The 25,234-nt window shown below is 43.4% G+C and overlaps 1 protein-coding gene across 2 annotated transcripts in view; it reads right to left on the minus strand.

The window, feature by feature from the left end:
- The window catches only part of ZNF385C (zinc finger protein 385C), a 321,616-nt gene that overhangs the window by 45,585 nt on the left and 250,797 nt on the right, over positions 1-25,234 (minus strand). For both annotated transcript variants that reach the window (XM_040436170.1, XM_040436169.1), the window contains exon 3: positions 7,360-7,502. In XM_040436170.1, coding sequence (XP_040292104.1) covers positions 7,360-7,502 — 143 coding nt within the window. The remainder of the gene's footprint in view (positions 1-7,359; positions 7,503-25,234) is intronic.

Below are 25,234 nucleotides of genomic sequence, written 5' to 3' on the forward strand. Positions count from 1 at the left end.
TTCTACACACGAGGTTCTCGGCTCTGCCTCTTGTGGCCAAACAAAGCACTTTGTTAACTGACACCATTGCAGCCTGGAAAGGGGTAAGGAAGATTTACAAGCTTCCATTCAGGATTTCAAAGTTCATGCCGGTCTGGGATCACCCAGAATTCCCAGCAGGCACTGAGGCAAAACACTTTGAACCATGGAAACAGGGAGGTTTTGGGAGAGTTCAGGATTTCTGGGACAGGCAAACTAACACCTATGTGTCTTTCGGCGAGCTACAAAAAAGATTCCCGCAGGTCAAATCACAGCATTTTTTGGCACACGCTCAGATGGTTAGTTTCCTTAGATCTAGAGTGAAAAACATGGCTGGGGAGTTCTCTGTCAATCCTTTTGATCGTTTGGTGGGGAATGGCTCCAGAAAAAGATCACTCTCAGAGCTTTACCACGAGCTGCGAGATAGCAAACAAAAGGGTCTGGCAGATAAGGTCTTCTCTCACTGGAAAAAAATATTCCCCTCACTAGATGCAGACACGTTAGTACTACAAGGATGGAATATAGTCAATAAAGTAATTATCAACCAAGTCTGGAGAGAATCTCATTTCAGATTTATCCATAAAGCCATATATGGATTCCAATTCTCTTCTCCCCTCCTATCCTCAGATAGGTTAACTAAATGCCCCAAATGTCACTTGGAAAGGTCAGATCTGAGTCATGGAATGTGGTCCTGTCCAGCCTCCCAGAAATTTTGGAAATTAGTTAGGTCTCAAATTAAAAGATATTTGAAAATCTCAATTCCTTTGTCTCCTGATTTGATACTTTTCCATGCTCAGGCGAATGGGACCAATGTGCAACCAATTATTCATATCCTGCTATTAGCAGCCAAACGCTGTATCCTTAAACATTGGCTCAAGCCTCAATTACCATCAATGATGGAAGTCCTCAACCACGCTAAACTTTGTCTGGATATGGAAAGGATTGAAGCGGAACAAATGGGAGAGCGATTTATAAACTCCTTTTTCAGGAGGTGGGAGGCTTTTATAAAAGTGGTATACTCAGACAGGGATATGCATACTTTAATGACCCCATTCACTCTATCCGAATGGTACTTGAAGAAAAAACTAAGCCAAACTTTGGGGAGACTTCAGATTGACTAATAACAATGTTAAGCACCTCAGGGACACAGAGAGAGAGGGAGGGAGGGAGGGGGGAGGGGGCTGTTTCAGTAGGGAGGGGGGAGGGTCAAGGAAGGGAATGTATTATATTGTACTGTTTGTGAATAATGAGCATATTGTCTTTTTTTTCTATGAAGACGATAAGGATGTACTGATGCTGTACAATTGTCTAAATATTTGAAAAACTTAATAAAAATTATGTTCAAAAAAAAAAAAAAAAAAGACTAATTAGAAAAATTATTTTTAGCCTAAGATAAGTAGGATGCAACAATAAGAAAATGCCCCACAAGGGTGTCCAATAACCCTATTTGTTGCACATAAACCAACTTGCTTTGTAAATTGAATAAACATATTTGTTGCGTCAATTGGTTTTCCTCCCATTGCTGACATGTGTTAAGTGTGTTGTATTCATTTTGTGCACAAACACAACGTGACTAATTTTGTGATGCACTGGTTGGTGTGGTGGTGGAGAAGTTTGAATCTCAGACAGCCCATTAATCATCACATATTGTCATGCGGCTCACTTCTCTGAATGGAATTTGGGGCCCTGATAACACTTCTCGCCCTCCCAGCTTTGTGCCTCGAAGACAGATGCACCTGTCTCCTTGGCTAAATAATTTCGCAAAGAAATACGATCGGCCTTAAAACGCAGCCTCTATCCTGACAGTCATACTGGAGATAAGATAATCTTGCTAAGCCTCAGACCAGCAGCGAGGACAATGCTGGCATTATAGATTGGGAAAAGTCATCTAACAAAGACTTGATTCTCAATTTTTTTCTTTTACTCTTAACAGAAGACTCTATCTCCAGAAATTATTTCTGTCTACAGGGCTTATAGATATAGACTGTTTGGTGACTCTCAGAAAGAAGATTAACTTTTCCACTGTCCAGACCAAAAAACAACAAACTTCAAAACCTATGTCAAGTACATTATCATTATTGTGCATTTGGTCCCTTTCAAACAAAGACTGCAGACAAAAAGGCATTGGGTACAGCTAATGGCTACCTATGGAAGGTCATAAGACATACCTCAAGTAAAAAAAGGAGAACTTCATAACGCTATTAGATCCTCATGTACCTCATGTACCAGTTTATGTCACAGATCTCTCCTCCTTCCTAAAGGTACCAAGACACAATAGGTAAAAGATGGCTTACTTGGCCGACCATCAAATGTGTACGGTGGTGTCCTAACTCTTCCCAATGGCAAAAGCAGGGTAAAAAAGAATCAAGCATCTTGAAGTTAACCAGATCCTTTGATCTTATGGAAATAGGCTGCCTCCCATGTTCATGGGAAGAGGAGGAAAAGGGTCGGAATAGCGAGAGTTTGATATCGATGGCTTATCCTCAAGACAGGTCATCGATATCTGATCAGTGGGGGTCTGATACCTGCCACTATTGATGATCAACCTCTTCCTAGGCCAGTGACATCACTGCCTATTTGCAGCTCAGTCCCATTCAAGGGAATGGGCCTGGGCTGCCATACCATGTGTAGCTACTGTATAATGTACGGCACTGTGCTTGGTGTATTGTGAGGAGGTCATAGTGCTCACCAGTCTTTGTGTGTTGGACAAATCTAAATTCCTCTCAAACAAATGAGGGGAATAGAGAATAGAAGAGAAAGGGGCGCACAATAGGATAGTATGTATATACAGATAAAATGATATCATGAGGATTGTGAAGGCTCACCTTTTTGGGTTGTGCTAAAATAGGCACAACCCTATTGAAGGCTTGTATTGATGAGACTTATCTTCCAGAACTGCAGCCGCAGACTGTGTGTTCTTTTTGATGGGATTTCCAGTCCCCCAAAAGGAAAAGTTGCAATAAAAGAAACGAGGTTCTGCTTCGGCGCAAGTCCACAATGGAAACAGTCTCAATGGAATAAATCTTCCTCTTTAATGGAAACAATGCGTTTCGGGGATTAAAACTTCCCCTTCATCAGGTTTCATAATATTACCTGAGCACCGCAGTTTCTTCAAACAGCTGATCGTCGAGGGTTCCAGCTGTCGGATTCCCACCGGTTAGCTATTGATAACCTATCCTGAGGTTAGGCCATCAATATCGAACTCCTGGAAAACCTCTTTAATTTACTAACATGAAGTTATCATTGTTTGTAATGTCAGGTACAGTGGACCTGCAGCCCGGACACAGTCACTCTGTCTACAAGGTAGATTTATCACATTGTACTTGTTTTCCTCCACCGTCACTTCTCAAACTGCAACATATTCTTGAATCATTGTCTTAAAGCAGTTATTAGAGGATTTTGTTAACTTGCAAGATCCCTCTACAGACAGACATGTTGTTATTTCTCATTTGGGCAAGATGATCATTATTTTAGTTAGGTCTCTTAGGTTATTTTCACTCCCAGTGTCTCTCAGCTAGGAGGAATAAATGGCTGCAGGAATTCAGGTCATCTCCGATTCTGCCCCATTTTGAAATGAATAAAGTGTGTAGCCTGTAGGCTAATGCTAGCAGGCTACACACTTGAACAGAGCTAATAAACACCAGAAATTGCTTATTTAAATCTACATTACAAACCTGAATGTATACACTAAAGTGTATATCCCAAGAGGTTTTAAATGATTACCAGAGGTATGCTATATTATGGATTATGTATAGGGATGAGCAAACACGTGGAAGTTCAGGTTCGCCAGGTTCGACCGAACTTCAGGTCAAAGTTCGTGTTCAGGACCTGAACTTGACCCCGAACCCAAACTCCATTGAAGTCAACGGGGACCCGAACTTTATTTTATTATTTTTCGTTATAATATGGTTATATCGGAAAATAATGGCATTTCTAAGACAGAATGCAAAAGAATATTGCCATTTAGGGGTTAAACCCCCCCCAAAACAACTCACCTCATCCACTTGATCGAGCTGCAGCAGTCTTTTCTATCTTCATTCAGCAGGACCTGCCAAAGTACCTACGTCGTGACGTCATCGCGCACATTGTAGGTCCTTTGGCAGGTCCTGCTGAATGAAGATAGAAGAGACTGCTGCAGCGCAATCAAGTGGATGATATGAGTTGGGGTTTTTAACCCCTAAATGGCCATATTCTTTTTCATTCTGTCTTAAGAATGCTATTATTTTCTGATATAACCATGTTAGAAAATAAAATCACCCGAACACCTAACCCGGACTGCAGTGAAAAAGTCCAGGTTCGGGTTCGAGTACCCGAACTCGCAAAGTTCGGTACAAATACCGAACTCTGCAGTTCAGGTTCGTTCATCCCTAATTATGTCATCTATGGTCTTTATAAGACCACTTTCTTTGCTCTCTTCTAGTCTGTTCCTTTACAACATTGTCTCCAAGATTTCTCCTGTGTGCCATACTCTACAACTCGCTACTCCAACAAACCACACTCTCTCCGGCTATAGAAACCTTCAAAATTAACCAGAAAAGCCTACCTACTCGGAAAAGCTTATGACCTACAATAACCCTGCTACCACTACACTACCACACAAGCAGCCTCTACCCCTATATACTGTCGCATTACCCCTTTCTTGGTAGATTGTAAGCACTCTCTTCTTCTGTACTAGTCACTCATTAAGCTCATGTATATTGTATTTGTTGTTTTTATTGTCTCATGTATACTTAAAGGGAACCTGTCACATTGAAAATGGAGCCCAATTTACATGAACATTTTAGAGCAAGAAGAGCTGAGCGGATTGGTATATGGTTTCATAGGAAATGATTCAGTAAAATGTTATATTATTGATTTACACTTCTTTTCTTTCTATGCTTAGGAGTCCAGTAGGCGGTCCTATGAGTGACAGACTACCCTGTATGAATGTGCATACAGAGATAATTGTCATACTTCTCTGTCATCACTGATAATACCGCCCACTGGACTCCCAAGCCCAGAATGAATAGGGATTTCAATACATTCTACTCAGTCCCCCCCAAAACTACATATCAATATGCTCAGCTGCTCCTGCTCTAACACATGCTACTTGCAGATCCAGGACCATGTTCAACATACAGGAAAAGACACATGGAAAGTCAGCTCACCACTCCACTAGATTAAATACACGTGATACTGGTGCAGGGAAAACAAAACCCAGGTCAGTACAGGAACAAATTAAGTTTTCAAACAGAAAATCTTCCAGAGCTCAATAAAATCCAAAAGTTTATTGTCACATCAACAAAAACATTGCGATTCCAGACAAAAAAAAAAGTATTTTTTGGCTGGACTCTTGACATTTCTATTGATGTGGCAATAAACTTTTGGATTTTATCGAGTGCTGGAAGATTTCCTACTTGGAAACCATATTCAGCAAGACAGGTTTCCTTTAAGTATACCTGGAATTTAGGGATTTAAGTGAGATTGGCTCTGGTGACCAAAAGTATAAGGTGTGTACATGCTGCATACTCACCATACATGGCACATATTCCTGCCCTTCTTAAAGAGGACCTTTCACCCCTCCTGACATTCCTGTTTTAATAGCTTCATGCATTCCCCATGTAATAATAATTCTAGAGCATCTATTCTTATGACTCTATGTTGTGCCATTCCTGTATTATTTCTACTACAAGTTATGAATGAATTGCTAGCAGTCTGCAGTAAGGGTACAGAGGGGTGGTAACAAGTTGGGGGGGGGGGGGGGTGTACAGGCAGCACTGATTGGATAGAGTAAGTCTGTGCAGGTACAAACCCCTAACTTATTACCTCCCCTCTGTACCCTTTCTGAAGACTGATAGTAATTTGTTAATAACTTCTAGAAGGAATAATAAAGGAATGGCACAACATAGAGCCATAAGAATAGATGCTCCAGAATTATTATTACATGGGGAATGCATGAAGCTATTAAAACAGGAATGTCAGGACACTGGAGAGGCCATAAGGAATATATCTTATAGTCTAGTTCAGGGATGGCCAACCTGAGGCTCTCCAGCTGTTGCAAAACTACAACTCCTATCATGCCCAGACTGCCAGCAGCTACCAGCTTACAGCAGGGCATTGTGGAAGTTGTAGTTTTACAACAGCTGGAGAGCCGCAGGTTGGCCATGCCTGGTCTAGTTGTAACTGGGTACCAACTGAGTATAACCTTCCATCTGATCTCAACCAGAGATGTACTGATGGATATTTCTGCTGTACTTAGAGCCCTTTGCGCCCAGTCTGAAACATCCAGTTTTTCTCACCCATGTCTGCCTCCTATTACACATATAGGGTACTTTCCTGGGGTTAAGGGCGAGATTGGTATATAAGGAAGATATTACTCCTACTCTTCTACCACTAACAGATCTGTAATGTCAATGTTCTCTGTAATGTCAATGTTCACTGAATGACAGTTCGAGATGGCCGATGGCTTTTGTTTGCTGAAAACGTAGCTCGCCATGCTCACAAACTCAGCAGATCACTTGCCATTGTGCTCAAATACTAGGGAGTCAGTTTATATAAACGGGGATCGTTTGTGCAATCCCATTATCTCAAATGTAGGATAGAAAATTTGCCAGAGGGTCAGACATAAGATGGTTGGCCTTTTCTTAGGAGAGGACAAGGGAAGAATGTCCAGTGGGATACTTCGATATCAACCCACTTGGGAGAAAGGAGCCATAGCAGGGAAGCAAATATATAACTGGTACATTACTTGACATGCACAGAGCTTTTTTCATAGCTTTCTACGTAGAGCTATATGAACAGCATGAGTGAACTTATTCTTCACCTCAGTAAACAATGGGGCAGATGTACTAACAGTGACTGCAAACTAGACAGTCTAAAAATGGGTCAGATTTATTACAGTGGATGATGCTGAATGATAAATCTCCCATCTTTAGTCTGTCCGGTCTAAGTCTGTCTTTGCTTTGTGAGGTTCACAGGACGGAAGACAGGGTGGTTGCTAATGCACAAAATGGGCCACTTTAGGACTATTTTTCTAATAGAAATGTACGATTTTAGTAATTAAAGTATATTATATATTACAAAAATTGTCAGTATTACTTCCCCTACACATTACAAAAAAAAAAAGAATGAGTTACAATTTATGGTGTTCTAATCTGACCCACTTTTTACTCCACTTCCAAAAGCATTGCTTCGAGAGGAGAATATGGTGCCCCATTGAGTGCCTACAGCTGCTTTGCTATGTCCACGGACCCTAAAGCTATAGACTCTCAGGCACAGATATGATCAGCTATGTCTCGGACAATGACACGTGCTTCCTTATATTCCAGATTGCAGAGAGGGCTGAATAACAAATATACTTACTGCATTGAAGTTTGGGAAGAGGCTAAGGGGAGAGACGCCATTGATCCTAAATGTCAGAAGATGCTTGATATCCAAATGTGTTTGGATCGGTCGGCTGGGTATCCCTAGAGAAGCCAACAATGGACCACCAGGAGTGGAGGCACCTAGAACAGAGAAAGGTCATCATGTATTTGCCCACAAGAAATATTCTACTTACTTTCCACAGCATCACAATAGTTCAGCAACTACAACAACCAAATGCAGTTATGATTTTTTAAAACAGGAGATAAGTAAAAACACAATCAGTTCGGTTTTAGGTATTTAGGATTGAAATGCGTTGTACTGATATACCAATAGAGAACCCTTCTACGGTAACAACATCTCAGATCCTTACTACTGCTCTGGGGGACCACAAGACGTTGCTTTTTTTCTTCTGAAGCCTACTTCTCCAAGACAATTTGGGAATTGCCTGGAAGGATATCTGTTACCAGCATCAAGGCTAGCAGCTTGTTGGTCCTCACCCAGTGGAATGAATAGCATACTGCGGAGATGCATCTATTGTTCAGGTGAGAGCACATCTCATAGTTTATTGACCTGGATGCACACATTGCCTTAGCCCACTGCATTAAGATAGCGCCCTCTTTTTTTCTTTCTTTCTTTTTTTTTTTTCTTATGTTTCCCACAAGCTGTGGGTTCAGCTTTCTCAAGACATAATCAGATACTACATACATTTGTCTTAGTGTTGTTCTTTAAAGGGAACCTGTCACCATGAAAATGCAAAATATTTTGCAAGCAGCATGTTATAGAGCAGGAGGAGCTGAGCAGATTGATATATAGTTTTATGGGAGAGGATTCAATAAAACTTTTATTTCATTCATTTAAATGCCTGCTTATTTTTAGCTTGCAGTCCAGGAAGCAGTCCTATCAGTGACAGACAGCCTTCCCTCTATGACTGTGTATACAGAGCTGTCAATCACTCATAGGTCCGCCTCCTTGACGTCAAAGCCCAGAATAACCAGGAATTTTAATTAATGAAATACAAGTTTTACTGAATCTTTTCCCATGAAACTATGTATCAGTATGTGCAGCTCCTCCTGCTCTATAATCTGCTGCTTGAAGCTCAGACACCATGTTCAATGTGATAGGTTCCCTTTAAATCAATATCTTTCATGAAATGATCTTTTAGTGGACTGTTAGACTGGGTTCACATGTATCATTTGTATTCAGCCAGTTGTTTTATGTGAGCCAGACATAGCTGATGACATTTTGTTCACCAGTCCAGTGTTGACAGCCAGACATGGGGATGGGGGGGGGGGGGGGGGGGCAGAAAAGAGCTATTAGACATCTTGTGTCGCAACTGATGCCACCAGACACAAAACTGTTCCCGTAGGAAACTACTCCTAGAGGAAATAATGATGGGACTGCAGTACCCCAGCGCAAGGGGGTATCTGCAAATTGTTAATTTCTTTATGTTACGTAATGCAATGTATTGCACCCAGTATAAATGTGCATGGATGGCACAGTCGGGGATAACAACCCTGGCTCAGCCTTGTAGGAGGTTAGGTGTGGACTGGCTCCACCCCTAGGTCTAGTCTAGACTGGAGTTTGGAAAAGAGAGGAAGTGGTGACTTGTGCTCCTTTTCCTTAGGCCCAAAAAGCCACAGAGACTCTGCATTATCTACAGAAGGAGAGAAGGAGTAAGACAAAGGTAAGAACTGGAGAACCTATAGTCAGCATGGCTGAGCATTGGCGTCAGCAAGGTAACCTGCTACCAAAAGCAGTTAAGACTTTACTGCAGTGAGGGACACTGTTAAGAGACCCTTCACAACTGGATATGACCTAGCCAGTCGTATCTCAAGAACCCTGCATTCCTGAGAGGTCAGTACTGTACCATAGAAAGAGTAGGATTGCAAGCCATTGATTCTGCAGGAAAAGACTTGATACAGAGAGAGAGGGAAGAAGGCAATCACTCTCACCCTTGTCTAAATCCATCAATCAATATCGGGGAAGAATTGCATTATGTACAGTTGGAAATGTATTTTTTGCTATCGTTGGATGTACTACAACTCCTATTTTTCACTTCAGTAAAGAGAGATGTTTATTCTGCCACATCTGGCCTGGTTGTTGACTCCTGCACCATAAGCTGACCATTGCGCTCTACACATCCTGCCTTGCACCTATACAGACACTCAACATCACGGCACCCTGACTACCACCAGACATCCATGGTGTGCCCCAGGGAAAGAAAGGGTGCGCCCTCCTTTCACTGTACTGCCCTAGGGAGTAACAATGTGAGGAAAGCCACTGTGATGCACTGTGACAGCCAGAACCACTACGACTCCCATCCTCCGCTCCGGGGTTCACTGCAGGAGGCCCAGACATATAATTAAAGTGCTTGTCCAGGAAAAGCTAACTTAGGGTCTAGAAACCCACTTAGCCCACAGTTGCCTTCAGCTGCCAAGCACACACGCAACAGGTCAGCCAGTTTCGTAGGTACCAGTCTGCTGACAGATGCCCTTTAAGGCTACGTTCTCGCACCTTACCACAGCGACACACATTGTGTAGTGGCAGTGCATGGTATTGCACTCAGTTTCATTGAAGTGAATGGGGCGGAGCGCGATACTAATACAAATTACAGCGCTGTGGTAAGGTGCGAGAACGTAGTCTTAAAGGGCATCTGTCAGCAGACTGGTACCTATGAAACTGCGCTTGGCAGCTGAAGGCAACTGTGGGCAAAGTGGGTTTCTAGATCCTAAGTTAGCTTTTCCTGGACAGGAGTACCTGTGCCTTCTCAAACAGCTAATCTGTGGGGGTCCCAAGTGTTGGACCCCCACCGATCAGATACTGATGACCAATCCTGTAATATATGCAAGTTCTGGTGTAGAAATGCAGCAAAAATCGCATGAAAATCCTTACAAACTACACTAACATGCATTTTCAGGAAATTTGCATTTTCAAAAAATATAAAAGACAGCTCACAGCTCTGGGGCCCTTCAGTAAAGTGTAGGTATAAGTATAGGCACAGATTTTGTAACAGGGTGTCCGTGTGATGCTTATGGTGTTCTGCACCCTGTGTTTGCTCTTATGTACACTGCAATAATATTGATTGAGGTGTAGAAGGGGTTAAATGTGGAGAGCCGTGTTCTCTCTGTTCTATGTCATTAGAGCAGGATGCAGCTTTTATCAGTCACACTCCAACTCCTGATTAAATGGGAAAAATGACTGCGCCATGTGATCTCAGTACTGTACTGTATACATGTACGCATCGTGTACAACCCTATGCACTAATGTTTTAGTACTTCTAAAAACAGGGATGGTCCCAGCAGGGATGAGAAATGAACATTTTTCTCAGTTATAAGACAGCGTTTTTAGTTTATTTTGCTTGCATCCTTGAACATTTAAGGAAATGAAAATACATAATGGGACCTGGACAACAAATATGAATATATAAAATGGAGGGTTTCTACAAAATATATACAGTATACCACATATCTACAGGATGGATAACAATGACTTTATTTTACTCCAAAAAGCTAAAGCCTATACAGGATCGGAGAAGTGGTACTGTGCAGTGTCCATACAGTCAGGTCCATAAATATTGGGACATCGACACAATTCTAACATTTTTGGCTCTATACACCACCACAATGGATTTGAAATGAAACAAACAAGATGTGCTTTAACTGCAGACTGTCAGCTTTAATTTGAGGGTATTTACATCAAAATCAGGTGAACGATGTAGGAATTACAACAGTTTGCATATGTGCCTCCCACTTGTTAAGGGACCAAAAGTATTGGGACAATTGGCTTCTCAGCTGTTCCATGGCCAGGTGTGTGTTATTCCCTCATTATCCCAATTACAATGAGCAGATAAAAGGTCCAGAGTTCTTTTCAAGTGTGCTATTTGCATTTGGAATCTGTTGCTGTCAACTCTCAAGATGAGATCCAAAAAGCTGTCACTATCAGTGAAGCAAGCCATCATTAGGCTGAAAAAAAAAAAAAAAACATCAGAGAGATAGCAAAAACATTAGGCGTGGCCAAAACAACTGTTTGGAACATTCTTAAAAAGAAGGAACGCATCGGTGAGCTCAGCAACACCAAAAGACCCGGAAGACCACGGAAAACAACTGTGGTGGATGACCGAAGAATTCTTTCCCTGGTGAAGAAAACACCCTTCACAACAGTTGGCCAGATCAAGAACACTCTCCAGGATGGAGGTGTATGTGTGTCAAAGTCAACATTCAAGAGAACACTTCACCAGAGTGAATGCAGAGGGTTCACCACAAGATGTAAACCATTGGTGAGCCTCAAAATCAGGAAGGCCAGATTAGAGTTTGCCAAACGACATCTAAAAAAGCCTTCACAGTTCTGGAACAACATCCTATGGACAGATGAGACCAAGATAAACTTGTACCAGAGTGATGGGAAGAGAAGAGGATGGAGAAGAAAAGGAACTGCTCATGATCCTAAGCATACCACCTCATCAGTGAAGCATGGTGGTGGTAGTGTCATGGCATTGTATTTATTGATGATGTGACTGCTGACAAAAGCAGCAGGATGATTTCTGAAGTGTTTCGGGCAATATTATCTGCTCATATTCAGCCAAATGCTTCAGAACTGATTGGACGGCACTTCACAGTGCAGATGGACAATGACCCAAAGCATACTACAAAAGCAACCAAAGAGTGGAATGCTATGCAATGGCCAAGTCAATCACTGGACCTGAATCCGATTGAGCATGCATTTCACTTGCTGAAGATAAAACTGAAGGGAACTGAAGACAGTTGCAGTAGAGGCCTGGCAGAGCATCACCAGGGATGAAACCCAGCGTCTGGTGATGTCTATGCGTTCCAGACTTCAGGCTGTAATTGACTGCAAAGGATTTGCAACCAAATATTAAAAAGTGAAAGTTTGATTTATGATTATTATTCTGTCCCATTACTTTTGGTCCCTTAACAAGTGGGAGGCACATATGCAAACTGTTGTAATTCCTACACCGTTCACCTGATTTGGATGTAAATACCCTCAAATTAAAGCTGACAGTCTGCAGTTAAAGCACATCTTGTTCATTTCATTTCAAATCCATTGTGGTGGTGTATAGAGCCAAAAATGTTAGAATTGTGTTGATGTCCCAATATTTATGGACCTGACTGTATATACAGAATAAGTGCAGATACTGAGGATTACACCCAGTATAGAGGACAGGAGAAGTGGTACTGTGCAGTGTCCATATATACAGAATAAGAGCAGATACTGAGAATTACACCCAGTATACAGGACAGGAGAAGTGGTACTGTGCAGTGTCCATATATACAGAATAAGATCAAATACTGAGAATTACACCTAGTATACAGGACAGAAGTGGTACTGTGCAGTGTCCATATATACTGAATAAGAGCAGATACTGAGAATTACACCCAGTATACAGGACAGGAGAAGTGGTACTGTGCAGTGTCCATATATATAGAATAAGATCAAATACTGAGAATTACACCTAGTATACAGGACAGAAGTGGTACTGTGCAGTGTCCATATATACTGAATAAGAGCAGATACTGAGAATTACACCCAGTATACGGGACAGGAGAAGTGGTACTGTGCAGTGTCCATATATACTGAATAAGAGCAGATACTGAGAATTACACCCAGTATACAAGACAGAAGTGGTACTGTGCAGTGTCCATATATACAGAATAAGATCAAATACTGAGAATTACACCTAGTATACAGGACAGGAGAAGTACTGTACAGTGTCCATATATACAGAATAAGAGCAGATCCTGAGGATTACACCCAGTATACAGGACAGGAGAAGTGGTACTGTGCAGTGTCCATATATACTGAATAAGAGCAGATACTGAGAATTACACCCAGTATACAGGACAGGAGAACTGGTACTGTGCAGTGTCCATATATACTGAATAAGAGCAGATACTAAGAATTACACCCAGTATACAGGACAGCAGAAGTGGTACTGTGCAGTGTCCATATATACTGAATAAGAGCAGATACTAAGAATTACACCCAGTATACAGGACAGAAGTGGTACTGTGCAGTGTCCATATATACTGAATAAGAGCAGATACTGAGAATTACACCCAGTATACAGGACAGCAGAAGTGGTACTGTGCAGTGTCCATATATACTGAATAAGAGCAGATACTAAGAATTACACACAGTATACAGGACAGAAGTGGTACTGTGCAGTGTCCATATAGTGGATATACAGAATAAGAGCAGATCCTGAGGATTACACCCAGTATACAGGACAGGAGAAGTGGTACTGTGCAGTGTTCATATATACAGAATAACAGCAGATACTGAGAATTATCTTCCACACCAAACTCACCTAACCATGACTTTACAGACCTTGCTTTGTTCACTGGAGCTCAGTCATGCTGGAACAAAAAAGGACCTTCCCGAGACTGTTTCCACAGGGATGGAAGCCTACAATTGTCCAAATGAAGCATTAAGATTTCACTTTACTGGGAAAAACAGCGTAGGCCAACCCCTGAAAAACAGCCCCGTAGCACTCTCTCTCCTCAACCAAACTTTACAGTTGACACAATGCAATCAGGCAGCGAATATTCGCCTGGCATTTGCTAAACCCAGATTTGCCCAGGGAAGAGAATCTCTCCACGGAACATGTTTGCACTGCTCCAGAATCCAGTGGTGGAGTGCCTTACACAGCTCTTGGCATGGTTCTTGGTGATACAAGGCTTGGGAATGCATGCTATACGGCTCCTGGCTCACAGTCTTTTGTACTGTTGTTAACGCCAGAGGAGGTTTGCAGCTTTGCAGTAATTAAGTCAGTAGAGTGTTGGCGACCCCGCTCTGTAACGTTACGTGGTCTCCACTTCATGGCCGAGTTGATGGTGGAATATCTAGAGGGAAAAAATGTTTACAAACTGACGGTGGCATCCTATTACTATACCACGCTGGAGTTCAATGAACTCTTTTGAATGAGCCATTCTTTCACAAGTTAGAAGGCAGACAGCATGGGTCCCATGGGTGGGACACACACTTATCACACAAGAATGTTTCTCTGATATCACAGTTTTTTTGGATCAATCCAAGGGAGTAGGTATAGTGGAGGCATGGGAAGCAGCTGCACAGGGCCCATCCAAGACTACTTTCACACTAGTGTTAATATTTTCCGGTTTTGAGATCCATCATAGGGTCTCAATACCGGAAAAAGACGCTTCCGTTTTGTCCCCATTCATTGTCAATGGGGACAAAACGTAACTGAACAGAACGGAATGCTCCAAAATGCATTCTGTTCCGTTCTCAAACCAGAGAGCAAACCGCAGCATGCTGCGGTTTTCTTTCCATCCTGGGGTGCGGAGCAAGACGGATCTGGCATGACCCCCAATGCAAGTCAATGGGGACGGATCAGTTTTCTCTGACACAATCTGATACAATAGAAAACGGATCAGTCCCCCATTGACTTTCAATGGAGTTCATGACGGACCCGTCTTGGCAATGTTAAAGATACTGTAATATAACTGGATCAGTTTATAATGGATGCAGATGGTTGTATTATCAGTAACGGAAGCGTTTTTGCTGAACCCTGCCGGTCTAGCAAAAATACTATTGTGAAAGTAGCCTAAAAGATCTTATTGTCAGGGACTCCCCAACTGTATCATACAATAACACTATATACAGTGACATGACATGCAGTATATACTTGTAGGAAATGGATGGAGTTGGGGTTTCATGGGAAGAAGGGGTTGGGGGGATTCAAAAATTTGCTGTGGGGCCCAATCATTTCTAGATAAGCCTGGCAGAGGCCCTCACCTCATTGAATGCACACACACATTTGGCCGAGTATGGGGAAGCTATTGGACATAATGGCTGTCTTTAGGCCTCTTTCAGATGGACAATTGGGAAATGGTCTGTGTTCTGAACAGTGTACATGGACCATTCTACAGACTGCACACAGAAGGAGTCCAGGCGTCGTCTGTTTTTCCCGCAGACCCATTCATTTGCACAAATGAGTCTTGCCAGAAAAAATGGACACACATAGAACCTGCTGTGATTTTCTCACCATGAAAAAGATCGGTCATGTAAAGACACCAATTCAATTGAATGGTTTAATGTTCAGTCCAGTTGCTTTTTGTTCTACATCCAGATAGAAATATTGTCCATCTGAAACCGGCCTTAAGGTCCTTCCTCTTCATTTTCTATAGCGGTCGCTAAATGAACTATATAAGAGAAAACTATTGTAAATGTAATAGCAAATCACAGCAACGCGTATCAAATATCTTGCCCATCTCCCAGGCCTTTATGTCAGGAGAATATACCCCCTACTTGCTGTCTTTCTGGATCCCGGCCTAACACAACTCAGTGTCATGTCTTCTCCTGACGATCTCCTATTGTCTAAGTGTTCTGTAGAACATAAAATAATGATTTAACATCAAGATGGGGGAAACGGCTTCTATTCTGTAATAAAGACACAGACTGCAGCAGCCCGGCAGAGATAAAATGACCTCTTTCTGGTAAAACAGCCCTATTGAAATCCTTATCAGCGTCCCCAAACTGCTTCTAACTACAGGCACAGAAAATGCAGCAAGCCCTCTCAAGCGTGGCATTGTTCAAATTAATTCAGAAATCCCCCCGAGGGCAAATCTGGGAATCGTTTATAGAAAGAAACACTAAATTAAATCTATATTTATAGAAAGAATAAAAAAGATTTAAAAAAACAGGGAAGAAACTCAAATGGAGAACAATAGAGATCAAGAGTGGAGAATCCCTCCCGGGCATGGAGGTTCAGGGGCAGAGTTGGCTGGACACAGCCTGGTGAGTTGTGTTAATAGCCAATTAGGTCACATTCAGCCCCCTCTCCAAATCAGGATCAACTTCTAGAGTGAAGATGCTTCAAGGACAGAGATCCATAAACATAAAACGGAAAGTGACCATGTGAGACTAGGAAATAAGAATATACTGAATACATACAATGTGTGAATCAGGATGTCCTCACGCCTACAGAAGAGCTTCTTTACAGTGGTAGTTCCCTTTCGATAATTGCTTTTTGAATAAAAGGCTCGCCAAAATTGAAGGTGTTGACAGACGAAAAATATAATAAAAATTTCAAACCAGCACATGAATACTTTTGTAATTGCATGTGATTAAAAATGTTGTATAGCCGGTGAGTTATTCAGTAAACTGTATCTGTATAGCGCCACCTGCTGCTTGTTCTTTTCCTTATTTCTCCATCCACCTCACTGAGGTGGTCGCACATGCTCAGTTCCATCCTTCAACAGCCACCAGCTATATCCTCTGTTAAAAGCTGTGACGGTTACAGGGAGAGAGGAAGAGCTGCTGCAGAGAGAACACGCCGTCTGAGCTATGATAAGAAGAGAGCTGTAGCAGAAAGGACACACCGTCTGAGCTATGATAAGAGAGCTGTAGCTGAAAGGACACCCCCCCCCCCCCCCCGAGCTATGATAAGAAGAGAGCTGCAGCAGAAAGAACACACCGTCTGAGCTATGATAAGAAGAGAGCTGTAGCTGAAAGGACACCCCCCCCCCCCCCCCCCGAGCTATGATAAGAAGAGAGCTGCAGCAGAAAGAACACACCGTCTGAGCTATGATAAGAAGAGAGCTGTAGCAGAAAGGACACACCGTCTGAGATATGATAAGAAGAGAGCTTTAGCAGAAAGGACACACCGTCTGAGCTATGATAAGAAGAGAGCTGTAGCAGAAAGGACACACCGTCTGAGCTATGATAAGAAGAGAGCTGTAGCAGAAAGGACACACCGTCTGAGATATGATAAGAAGAGAGCTTTAGCAGAAAGGACACACCATCTGAGCTATGATAAGAAGAGAGCTGTAGCTGAAAGGACACCCCCCTGAGCTATTATAAGAAGAGAGCTGCAGCAGAAAGGACACACCCCTTGAGCTATTATAAGAAGAGAGCTGCAGCAGAAAGGACACACCCCTTGAGCTATTATAAGATGAGAGCTGCAGCAGAAAGGACACACCCCTGAGCTGCCAGGATGCAATAAGTCTAGCAGACCAATCAGAGCAATGAATGGGGAGATCTATGGACCCATATGTGGCACAGGGCTGGTTTTGGCTTTGTTAGAAACTAATTGCCATGGCCTATATGCTCAGATATTTTTTATTTTACATTAATGATGGGATAACCTCTTTAAGATGTTCTATGGGTGTCCTGCTGCTGGTACCCTCAGCGATCAGATTTATTCTGCAGGAAGACCTGGAAATAAGTGTTCCACTTCTGTGCAGTGTGATCACAGGGAAATTAAGGGGAACCTGTCACCATGAAAATGCAGTGCATTTTAGCGCAGGAGGAGCTGAACAGATTACGCATGCTTCCTGCAGAACATACTGCATTATCATGATGACAGGTTCCCTTTGAGCATTATATAATTCCTACTGAAATCAGTGTGCTTTTATGTAACATATCGACATGCAGGGGCCTCCACAGTAAGGCCCACTCTTTCTAGCTGCTCTTGCTAATAGATGAGGGACCCCACCACCCCATTAACAAAGTGCCCTAGTGGGGTATTTGAAAAGGGGTTATCCAATCCCTATAATGACCCCCAGAATGCCTGGGCCCATCCTCTAGACCAGGCATCCTCAACCTGTGGCTCTCCAGCTGTTGTAAAACTACAACTCACACAATGCCCTGCTGTAGGCTGATAGCTGTAGGCTGTTCGGGCATGCTGGGAGTTGTAGTTTTGCAACAGGAGGGCCCCAGGTTGAGCATGCCTGCTCTAGACCATACTTACCTGCTCCCTGGCACCCGCGTCGTTTCTGACCCCCGTACGACCACTGCTGCATCTCCCCGTCGCGCGGATCAAAACACGGCGACCAGCCTCCCTAGCATTGCGAGAGAAGCTAGGCAGGCTCATTCCTGTCGCGCCCTGCTATTGGCTGCTCCCCCCGTTGCCAGATGTTTTGATCCGCGCGACGGGGATATGCACCTAGAAATGACCTGGACTAAGGGCTCATGGAAACGACCGTATGTATTATGTGGTTCCCTAGAAAAAAACGGATGACGTCCGTGTGCATTCCGTATTTTGCAGAACGAAACAGCCGGCCCCTAATAGAACAGTCCTATCCTTGTCTGTTATGCGGACTATAACAGGAAATGTTCTATTGTTTTGCTGAACGGACACACGGAAACAGAATGCACACAGAGTAACTTCAGTTTTTTTTTGCGGACCTATTGAAATGAATGGTTCCGCATTCGGTCCCCCCAAAAAACGGAACAGACACGGAAAGAAAATACGTTCTTGTGCAGGAGCCCTTACAGTTTTGCCATTTGTCAGTAAATTCCCAGGCAGTCCTTTTTTTCCAGTGTCCATAAAATAAACAGATTTTTTTTTCTATTCACCATTATGAGTAAATTTAAGTTAAATAAAGCCTAAATCACATTTGGTGTGTGGAAGTTCTATTTACGGACATTAGCGGGTTGGGAACCTTTAACCAGCAGCCCACGACTCTGAAGTGCCATGATTAACCACTTAATGTGATTTTTTTCAAAGCTGGAGGAGCATGTGCAGGTTATTATGACTGTAATTATCATTTTTTTTAAAGTGCTCAGTAAATGCTGCTAATGTGCACTGTAGAAATATATAATCGCTGACATTCATTATGGTCTTCCAATGTGTTTAAAAAAAAGCTGTCCAGTAAAATGAAAAAATTTAATTGGCGACCCCGCTGCCACAACAATGGTGCCTGCTGCACATTTTTATCAAAACCCTAAGCGCTATCTATTTGTTTTTCCCATCAAAATACTCCTGCTCATCCCTTCTGGGTCTCAACCATAGAGCGTATCCTGCAAAAGCGCTGTCCCCTATATCAGGGCCCGACGTGTCTGGCTGCCCGGTACTTGCTTCTTTCTGAAAAGAAACCAGAGGCATCCTATTAACTTTGGTTTCACATAAGTAACCTGCTGGTCCAGAGGATGCGGACAGTCCTATAATGGTGCATTGTGGGAATTTTTTCACCATACATATACCCTAAAATAGAAACAAAAATTATACATAATGAGCTGAACCGGAGAGATAGGAGATCAAAAAATATCCTCCGGATAGGTCATCAATATCGGATCTACAAGGTCCAACTCCTAGGATCCCGCCGATCAACAGTTCCAAGAGGCCGCAGGGCACCATGCTCTTCCTAGGCCAGTGACGTCATCATACATTGGTCATGTGGCCTCTCAGTTCCAATGTGTACGACTGACCCTACTCAGTATAACTTATGAGATTGCATCCTGAATCTTGATTATGAAGTCCAGTTTTGGACTTTGGCGTATTCCACCGCTGGTCTAAATGTAAGACAGCTTCCTTGCTGGCTTAAATTTAAAAAAAAATCTACACCTAAAACAGGTGTAGATAATAATGAATAAGATGGGCCTTCCCGCCAGCCCATCCCCTTCTCTGCCCACTTTTTTAGACCTGACGTGAGCGGAGAAAAGTCGCAGACTGCAGCGCAAATGACCTTTGAGCCGTAGTCTGCGCCAGAAATATGCCTAATATACTGTAGGTGTATTTATAATAGTAAATGACCCCCTGACTTTGTAAGACATTTAACGTCCCTATAATGCCAGACAACCAAGGTGACGATTTTAAGCCACTTTCAGACGAGCGATCCGGACAGGATCTGTTCAGGAAGAAACTGATGGTTTTGCACACATGTTCGTTCAATCAGTTTTGTCTGCGACTGTGTTCAGTCTTTCAGTTTTTTCCATGCGGATGTACCCTATTTTTTGCTTTATAAGACGCACCTGATGATAAGACGCACCTAGGTTTTTGAGGAGGAAGATAAGAAAAAAAATTGTTTGAACCAAATGGTGTGCTTTTGGTGGGTTTTGAACTAATAGGGGTCTGTGGATGATGCACTATTATGGGGGGATCTGTGGATGACACTGTTATGAGGGATCTGTGGATGACACTGTTATGGGGGATCTGTGGATGACACTATTATGGGGGATCTGTGGATGACACTATTATGGGGGATCTGTGGATGACACTGTTATGGGGTATCTGTGGATAACACTGTTATGGGGGATCTGTGGATGACACTGTTATGGGGGATCTGTGGATGACACTGTTATGGGGTATCTGTGGATAACACTGTTATGGGGGATCTGTGGATGACACTATTAAGGGGGATCTGTGGATGACACTGTTATGGGGGAATCTGTGGATGACACTGTTATGGGGGATGTGTGGATGACACTATTAAGGGGGATCTGTAGATGACACTATTAGGGGGATCTGTTGATGACACTATTATGGGGATCTGTGGATGACAGTCATGGGGAATCTGTGGATGACACTGTTATGAGGGATCTGTGGATTATAACCCCCATCATCCTAAAGAATACACTGATGTACTGTAGGTACTGTACATTGGTGTATTCTCAAGGATGAGGGGAGTTATAGTCAGATTAAATATAAACACTATCCATGGACTGTTCTGTAATTGGCACATGTTTATATTAATATGACTATAACCCCCTTCAGCCACTCATATACTGCAGTACATGGGTGGATTCCTATGGATGAGGGGGGTTATAGTCATATTTAGTATAAACACATGCCAATTACAGATAAGTCCCTGGACAGTGTTTATATTAAATATGACTATAACCCCCCTCATCCATAGGAATCCACTCATATACTGCAGTACATGGGTGGATACCTATGGATGAAAGGGGTTATAGTCATATATGGCATATTTACAGTAATTTTTATATTGCCCTGAGCTCCACTCACCCAGGGACTGGGTCCACAAAACCGCTGTACACAGCAGGAGCAGAGCTGGTACAGCTGGTAATTGGAAGTAAGCTGATTGGTAGAGGTGTGGGCAGCACCAGTGCGCTCACCACCAATCAGAAGGACTAATGAAGTGCGGGCTGGCGGCAGCAGAGCGCATTCATTGAAGCCACCAGCCCACCCAACGATGGACTCAGGAGAGCCTTGAAAAGGTATGATAGACGTGCGGGCTGGTGGCAGCAGTACGCAGTTAAGTGAAGCCGCCAGCCTGCCCAACGGCTTACTATAATAGCGGAGCCCCCCTCAATATGGACGCGCGGGCTGGCGGCAGCGGAGCACAATAGGTAAAGCCGCCAGCCCGCCCAACCCTGGTGCGGTCTTGTCAAGGAAGTGCGGGTTGGCGGCAGAAGCCTTCAGTGAAGCCGCCAGCCCGCCCAATAGTTTAATGTCAGGCTCAGGAGCTGTTAGTGAGGGCTCAAGAGCCACCGAATTTGCGTCGCATTCGTCTTATAAGACGCAGTGACTTTTTCCCTCCACTTTGGTGGGAAAAATAGTGCGCATTATAAAACTAAAAATATGGTAATCGGTTTTTGATGTGGGTTTATCGCATGTGATGAAAAGCTGAAGAATAAGGCTACTTTAACACTAGCGTTCGGGTGTCCGCTCGTGCGCTCCGTTTGAAGGGGCTCACGAGCGGCCCCGAACGCATCCGTCTGGCCCCAATGCATTCTCAGTGGAGGCGGATCCACTGAGAATGCATCCGCCTGCCAGCGCTCAGCCTCCGCTCAGCCTCCGCATCCGCCTGCCAGCGTTCAGCCTCCGCTCCGCTCAGTGAGCGGACACCTGAACGCTGCTTGCAGCGTTCGGGTGTCCGCCTGGCCGTGCGGAGGCGAGCGGATCCGTCCACACTTACAATGTAAGTCAATGGGGACGGATCCGCTTGAAGATGACACTATATGGCTCAATCTTCAAGCGGATCCGTTCCCCATTGACTTTCAATGTAAAGTCTGAACGGATCCGCTCAGGCTACTTTCAGACTTAGAAAATTTTCTAAGTTATAATGCAGACGGATCCGTTCTGAACGGATGCAAACGTCTGCATTATCGGAGCGGATCCGTCTGATGAAACATCAGACGGATCCGCTCCGAACGCTAGTGTGAAAGTAGCCTAACACTTATCGTCTCCTTGCGACCATCAGTGAAAAACGCATTGCATCTGGAGGCCTTATGTTTTTCACGCAAGCCTGATTCATTTCTATGGATGTGTGAAATCAGGCTAATTTGCAACCAGATGCAATCGAATGCCTGCCAGCGCCACTAACTATAATGGGATCCGGAGGAGATCCGGCCACAATCAGATAAATATGCTGAGAACCTGCTGGACACAAACCGCTGCACGCTGTGGTTTGTGTCCAACCGATTCTCTGCCGGTACTGGTGGCGGGATTGCAGTGCCGCAGATGTGAAAGTGGGCCAATCAGCTGTTTGAAGAGGTGAGCGCTGCTTTGTCTTCATTACACTGTGCATCGTCTCCCTTGCAGCAGCAGTGAAGTGTAATTACAAGTGCTTGTTTCTTTCACTTGAATGGAGAGAGTACTTGTAATTACACCGCACTTCTGAGACGATGGGCAGTGTAATGAAGAGAAAGCAGGGCTTGCAGGGAGTGCCACCTCCTCTTCAAACAGCTGATTGGCGGGGGTGTTGGACCCCCACCTTCAGATATTGATGACTTATCCTCAGGAGAGGTCATCAATATATCCTAGCTGCATAACCCCGTTAATTCTAGCATGTGTCTTCCCCTTAGGCTTCATGCACACGTCCGTTCCGTGCATTGGAGGCCGCAATTTGCACGGGCAACATCCATGCGGCTGCTGCAGTTTTATTTTTCAAGTGAATGGGTCTGCATGCGTGATGCGGTGTGCACACGGCCAGGGCCCGTTTATTGCGGACCAACTGTTTGCGGGCCACAATACGGGCACGGCCGGGAAATGGCCGTGTGCATGAGGCCTAAGGCTGCTTTCACACAGTCAGTGTTTGATCAGTGATTTCCATCAGTGACTGTGAGCCAAAACCAGGTGCAGGTCAAAAACTCTGTCATACTTTATCTCTGTGTAGGCGTTACTCCCGGTTTTGGCTCACAATCACTGACTGTGTGAAAGTAGCCTGAGCTGGATGCTGTAAACCGGCACAAAGCTTCAACGTACACAGGGGCGGACTGGGAAGTTAAAGTGGCCCTGGGACAAAACCCTAAAAGTGGCCCCTTGTTGTAGACGGGTCCAAATTGACAGAAGAAAGGTGTGTGTGTGTGGGGGGGGGGGGGATACAAGTAGGCAGGGCCATCAATACCATAGTGCACATTACTGTCCCAGTAGAACCATAAACCATAGTGCAGCACAAATGTATTGCCCCAAAAGCTGTCCCTCTGCGGTGGCCACCAGTAGATGCCATTTTCTGTCCTCTTCCTCCAGTTGGCTCTGATTAAGATATGGAGCAGGGGCTTAGGAGATGAGATGTGGGCCACAGGAGGTACATTCAGCAGATCACGAGCGGCCTCTGGCCGGGTACATGAGTACATTCCTGATTCTCACGGTGTTAATCGCTGAGAGCTCATTATGTACCCGGTCAGCGGCAGAAAGAAAGGCTTAGGTGGCCCCCTGGGCATCGGTCCAAACGGAAATTTCCCTGTAGGGTCTATGGTCAGTCCGAACCTTAACATACATAATAAAGTGATTGTAGGCTTTAGAGCAAATAGAGGCAGGTTTGTGTGAAAATAAGTGAAGATACACAATTGGTTTACATTTAGGATTAAATAATCTGCTTGCCATTATTTGGGGAAGTTTTCTTCTGTTCCTATGGACTCTCTTCCTACATTGGTGCAATGGAACATCATAAAGTGACCCTCCAGGTTCATCTCTGCTAAGACGCATTTATCTCTTTACATGTTACCTTTTATTCATCTTTTTCTCCTCACTGGGGGTTTAATCATTCTGTCCTTGGTGTAACATGAACTAGCTCTCTGTGATAGAGTTGTATCAATCTGAGGAGGCAGAAGAGAGCAGCAGCCCGAACCAATGATGAGGCAGGGGTCTTGGACCACCTCAGGCTCCCTGTAAGCACTGCAGATAAGCTGTAGTCACAGATCCCAGCTCTACCCTAACGGATCTCTGGTAAAGCAGCCAAGGGGCAAGATCGAAGTAAAATAAATAGCATGCAATCATGACCTAGACGTACTGACTTACATATCATTTTTAACTCAAGTATGAATTTCAAGGATCGATAAATGAACCAAATACATTGTTGGGGTGTTAGTCAACCAAATGTCTATATGTTTGGTTAATAAACTACATCTGTACAGCATATTATGTTATTTTATTATTTCTTTCACTTACAAAAGCATTAAAAAGAACATGCAGTCAGACATTTGTAAAAGTCAAATATTCTCTGGAAGAACCCCTCACCCCTTCCAGCTTACATGATGAGCACTGACAATTGTACACCACAAATACATTGTCACATCCTTACATTGTACATGAAAATCATACAGAACAACCTTAAATTTACCCAAAAAAATAAGCACAGGTATTTTGACAAAAGTTTAAGCAGCAAATGCATATTGTCCGGTGCATAAATCCTATTCAGTACTACAAACGTACTACGTCTGGACTGCAGCAAAATGAACTGTTATATAAGGAAAAGTAAGATGAGAAGCTGAACAAAGGAAATACTGCTTGAATGGCAAAAACCCTTGGATCTGGAATCCACAAGACCAGATTGGTACCGGACTATACAACATTCCAGATTACTGGAGAAATAAGACAAAACATTTTAGTGGGTTTTCTCATCAATATATTTTTGGCATAGAGAACAGTGAGCACCCCTTTACATTCAAATCTCCATTATTTCTCTGAACGGATGAAGGAGATGATTTTTTTTTTGGTGGCCACATTTTAGCTGAAATTCAAGACAAATTTGAGATTTTTTTCAAGGGCGGGGGGAGTTTTTTTTTTTTTCTGGGACCATCTTTTTTCAAAAAGCAGCATGCTCTAGGGGTGGAGTTTTTTTAGGAGATTTTCCATAACCTCTATAGGTAAAGAAGTCGGAAAGTATAATAAAAACACGCCGCTAAAAAAAAAAAAAAACGATTGTGA

Source organism: Bufo bufo, chromosome 6 (assembly GCF_905171765.1).
Source record: "Bufo bufo chromosome 6, aBufBuf1.1, whole genome shotgun sequence".
Lineage (NCBI taxonomy): Eukaryota > Metazoa > Chordata > Amphibia > Anura > Bufonidae > Bufo > Bufo bufo.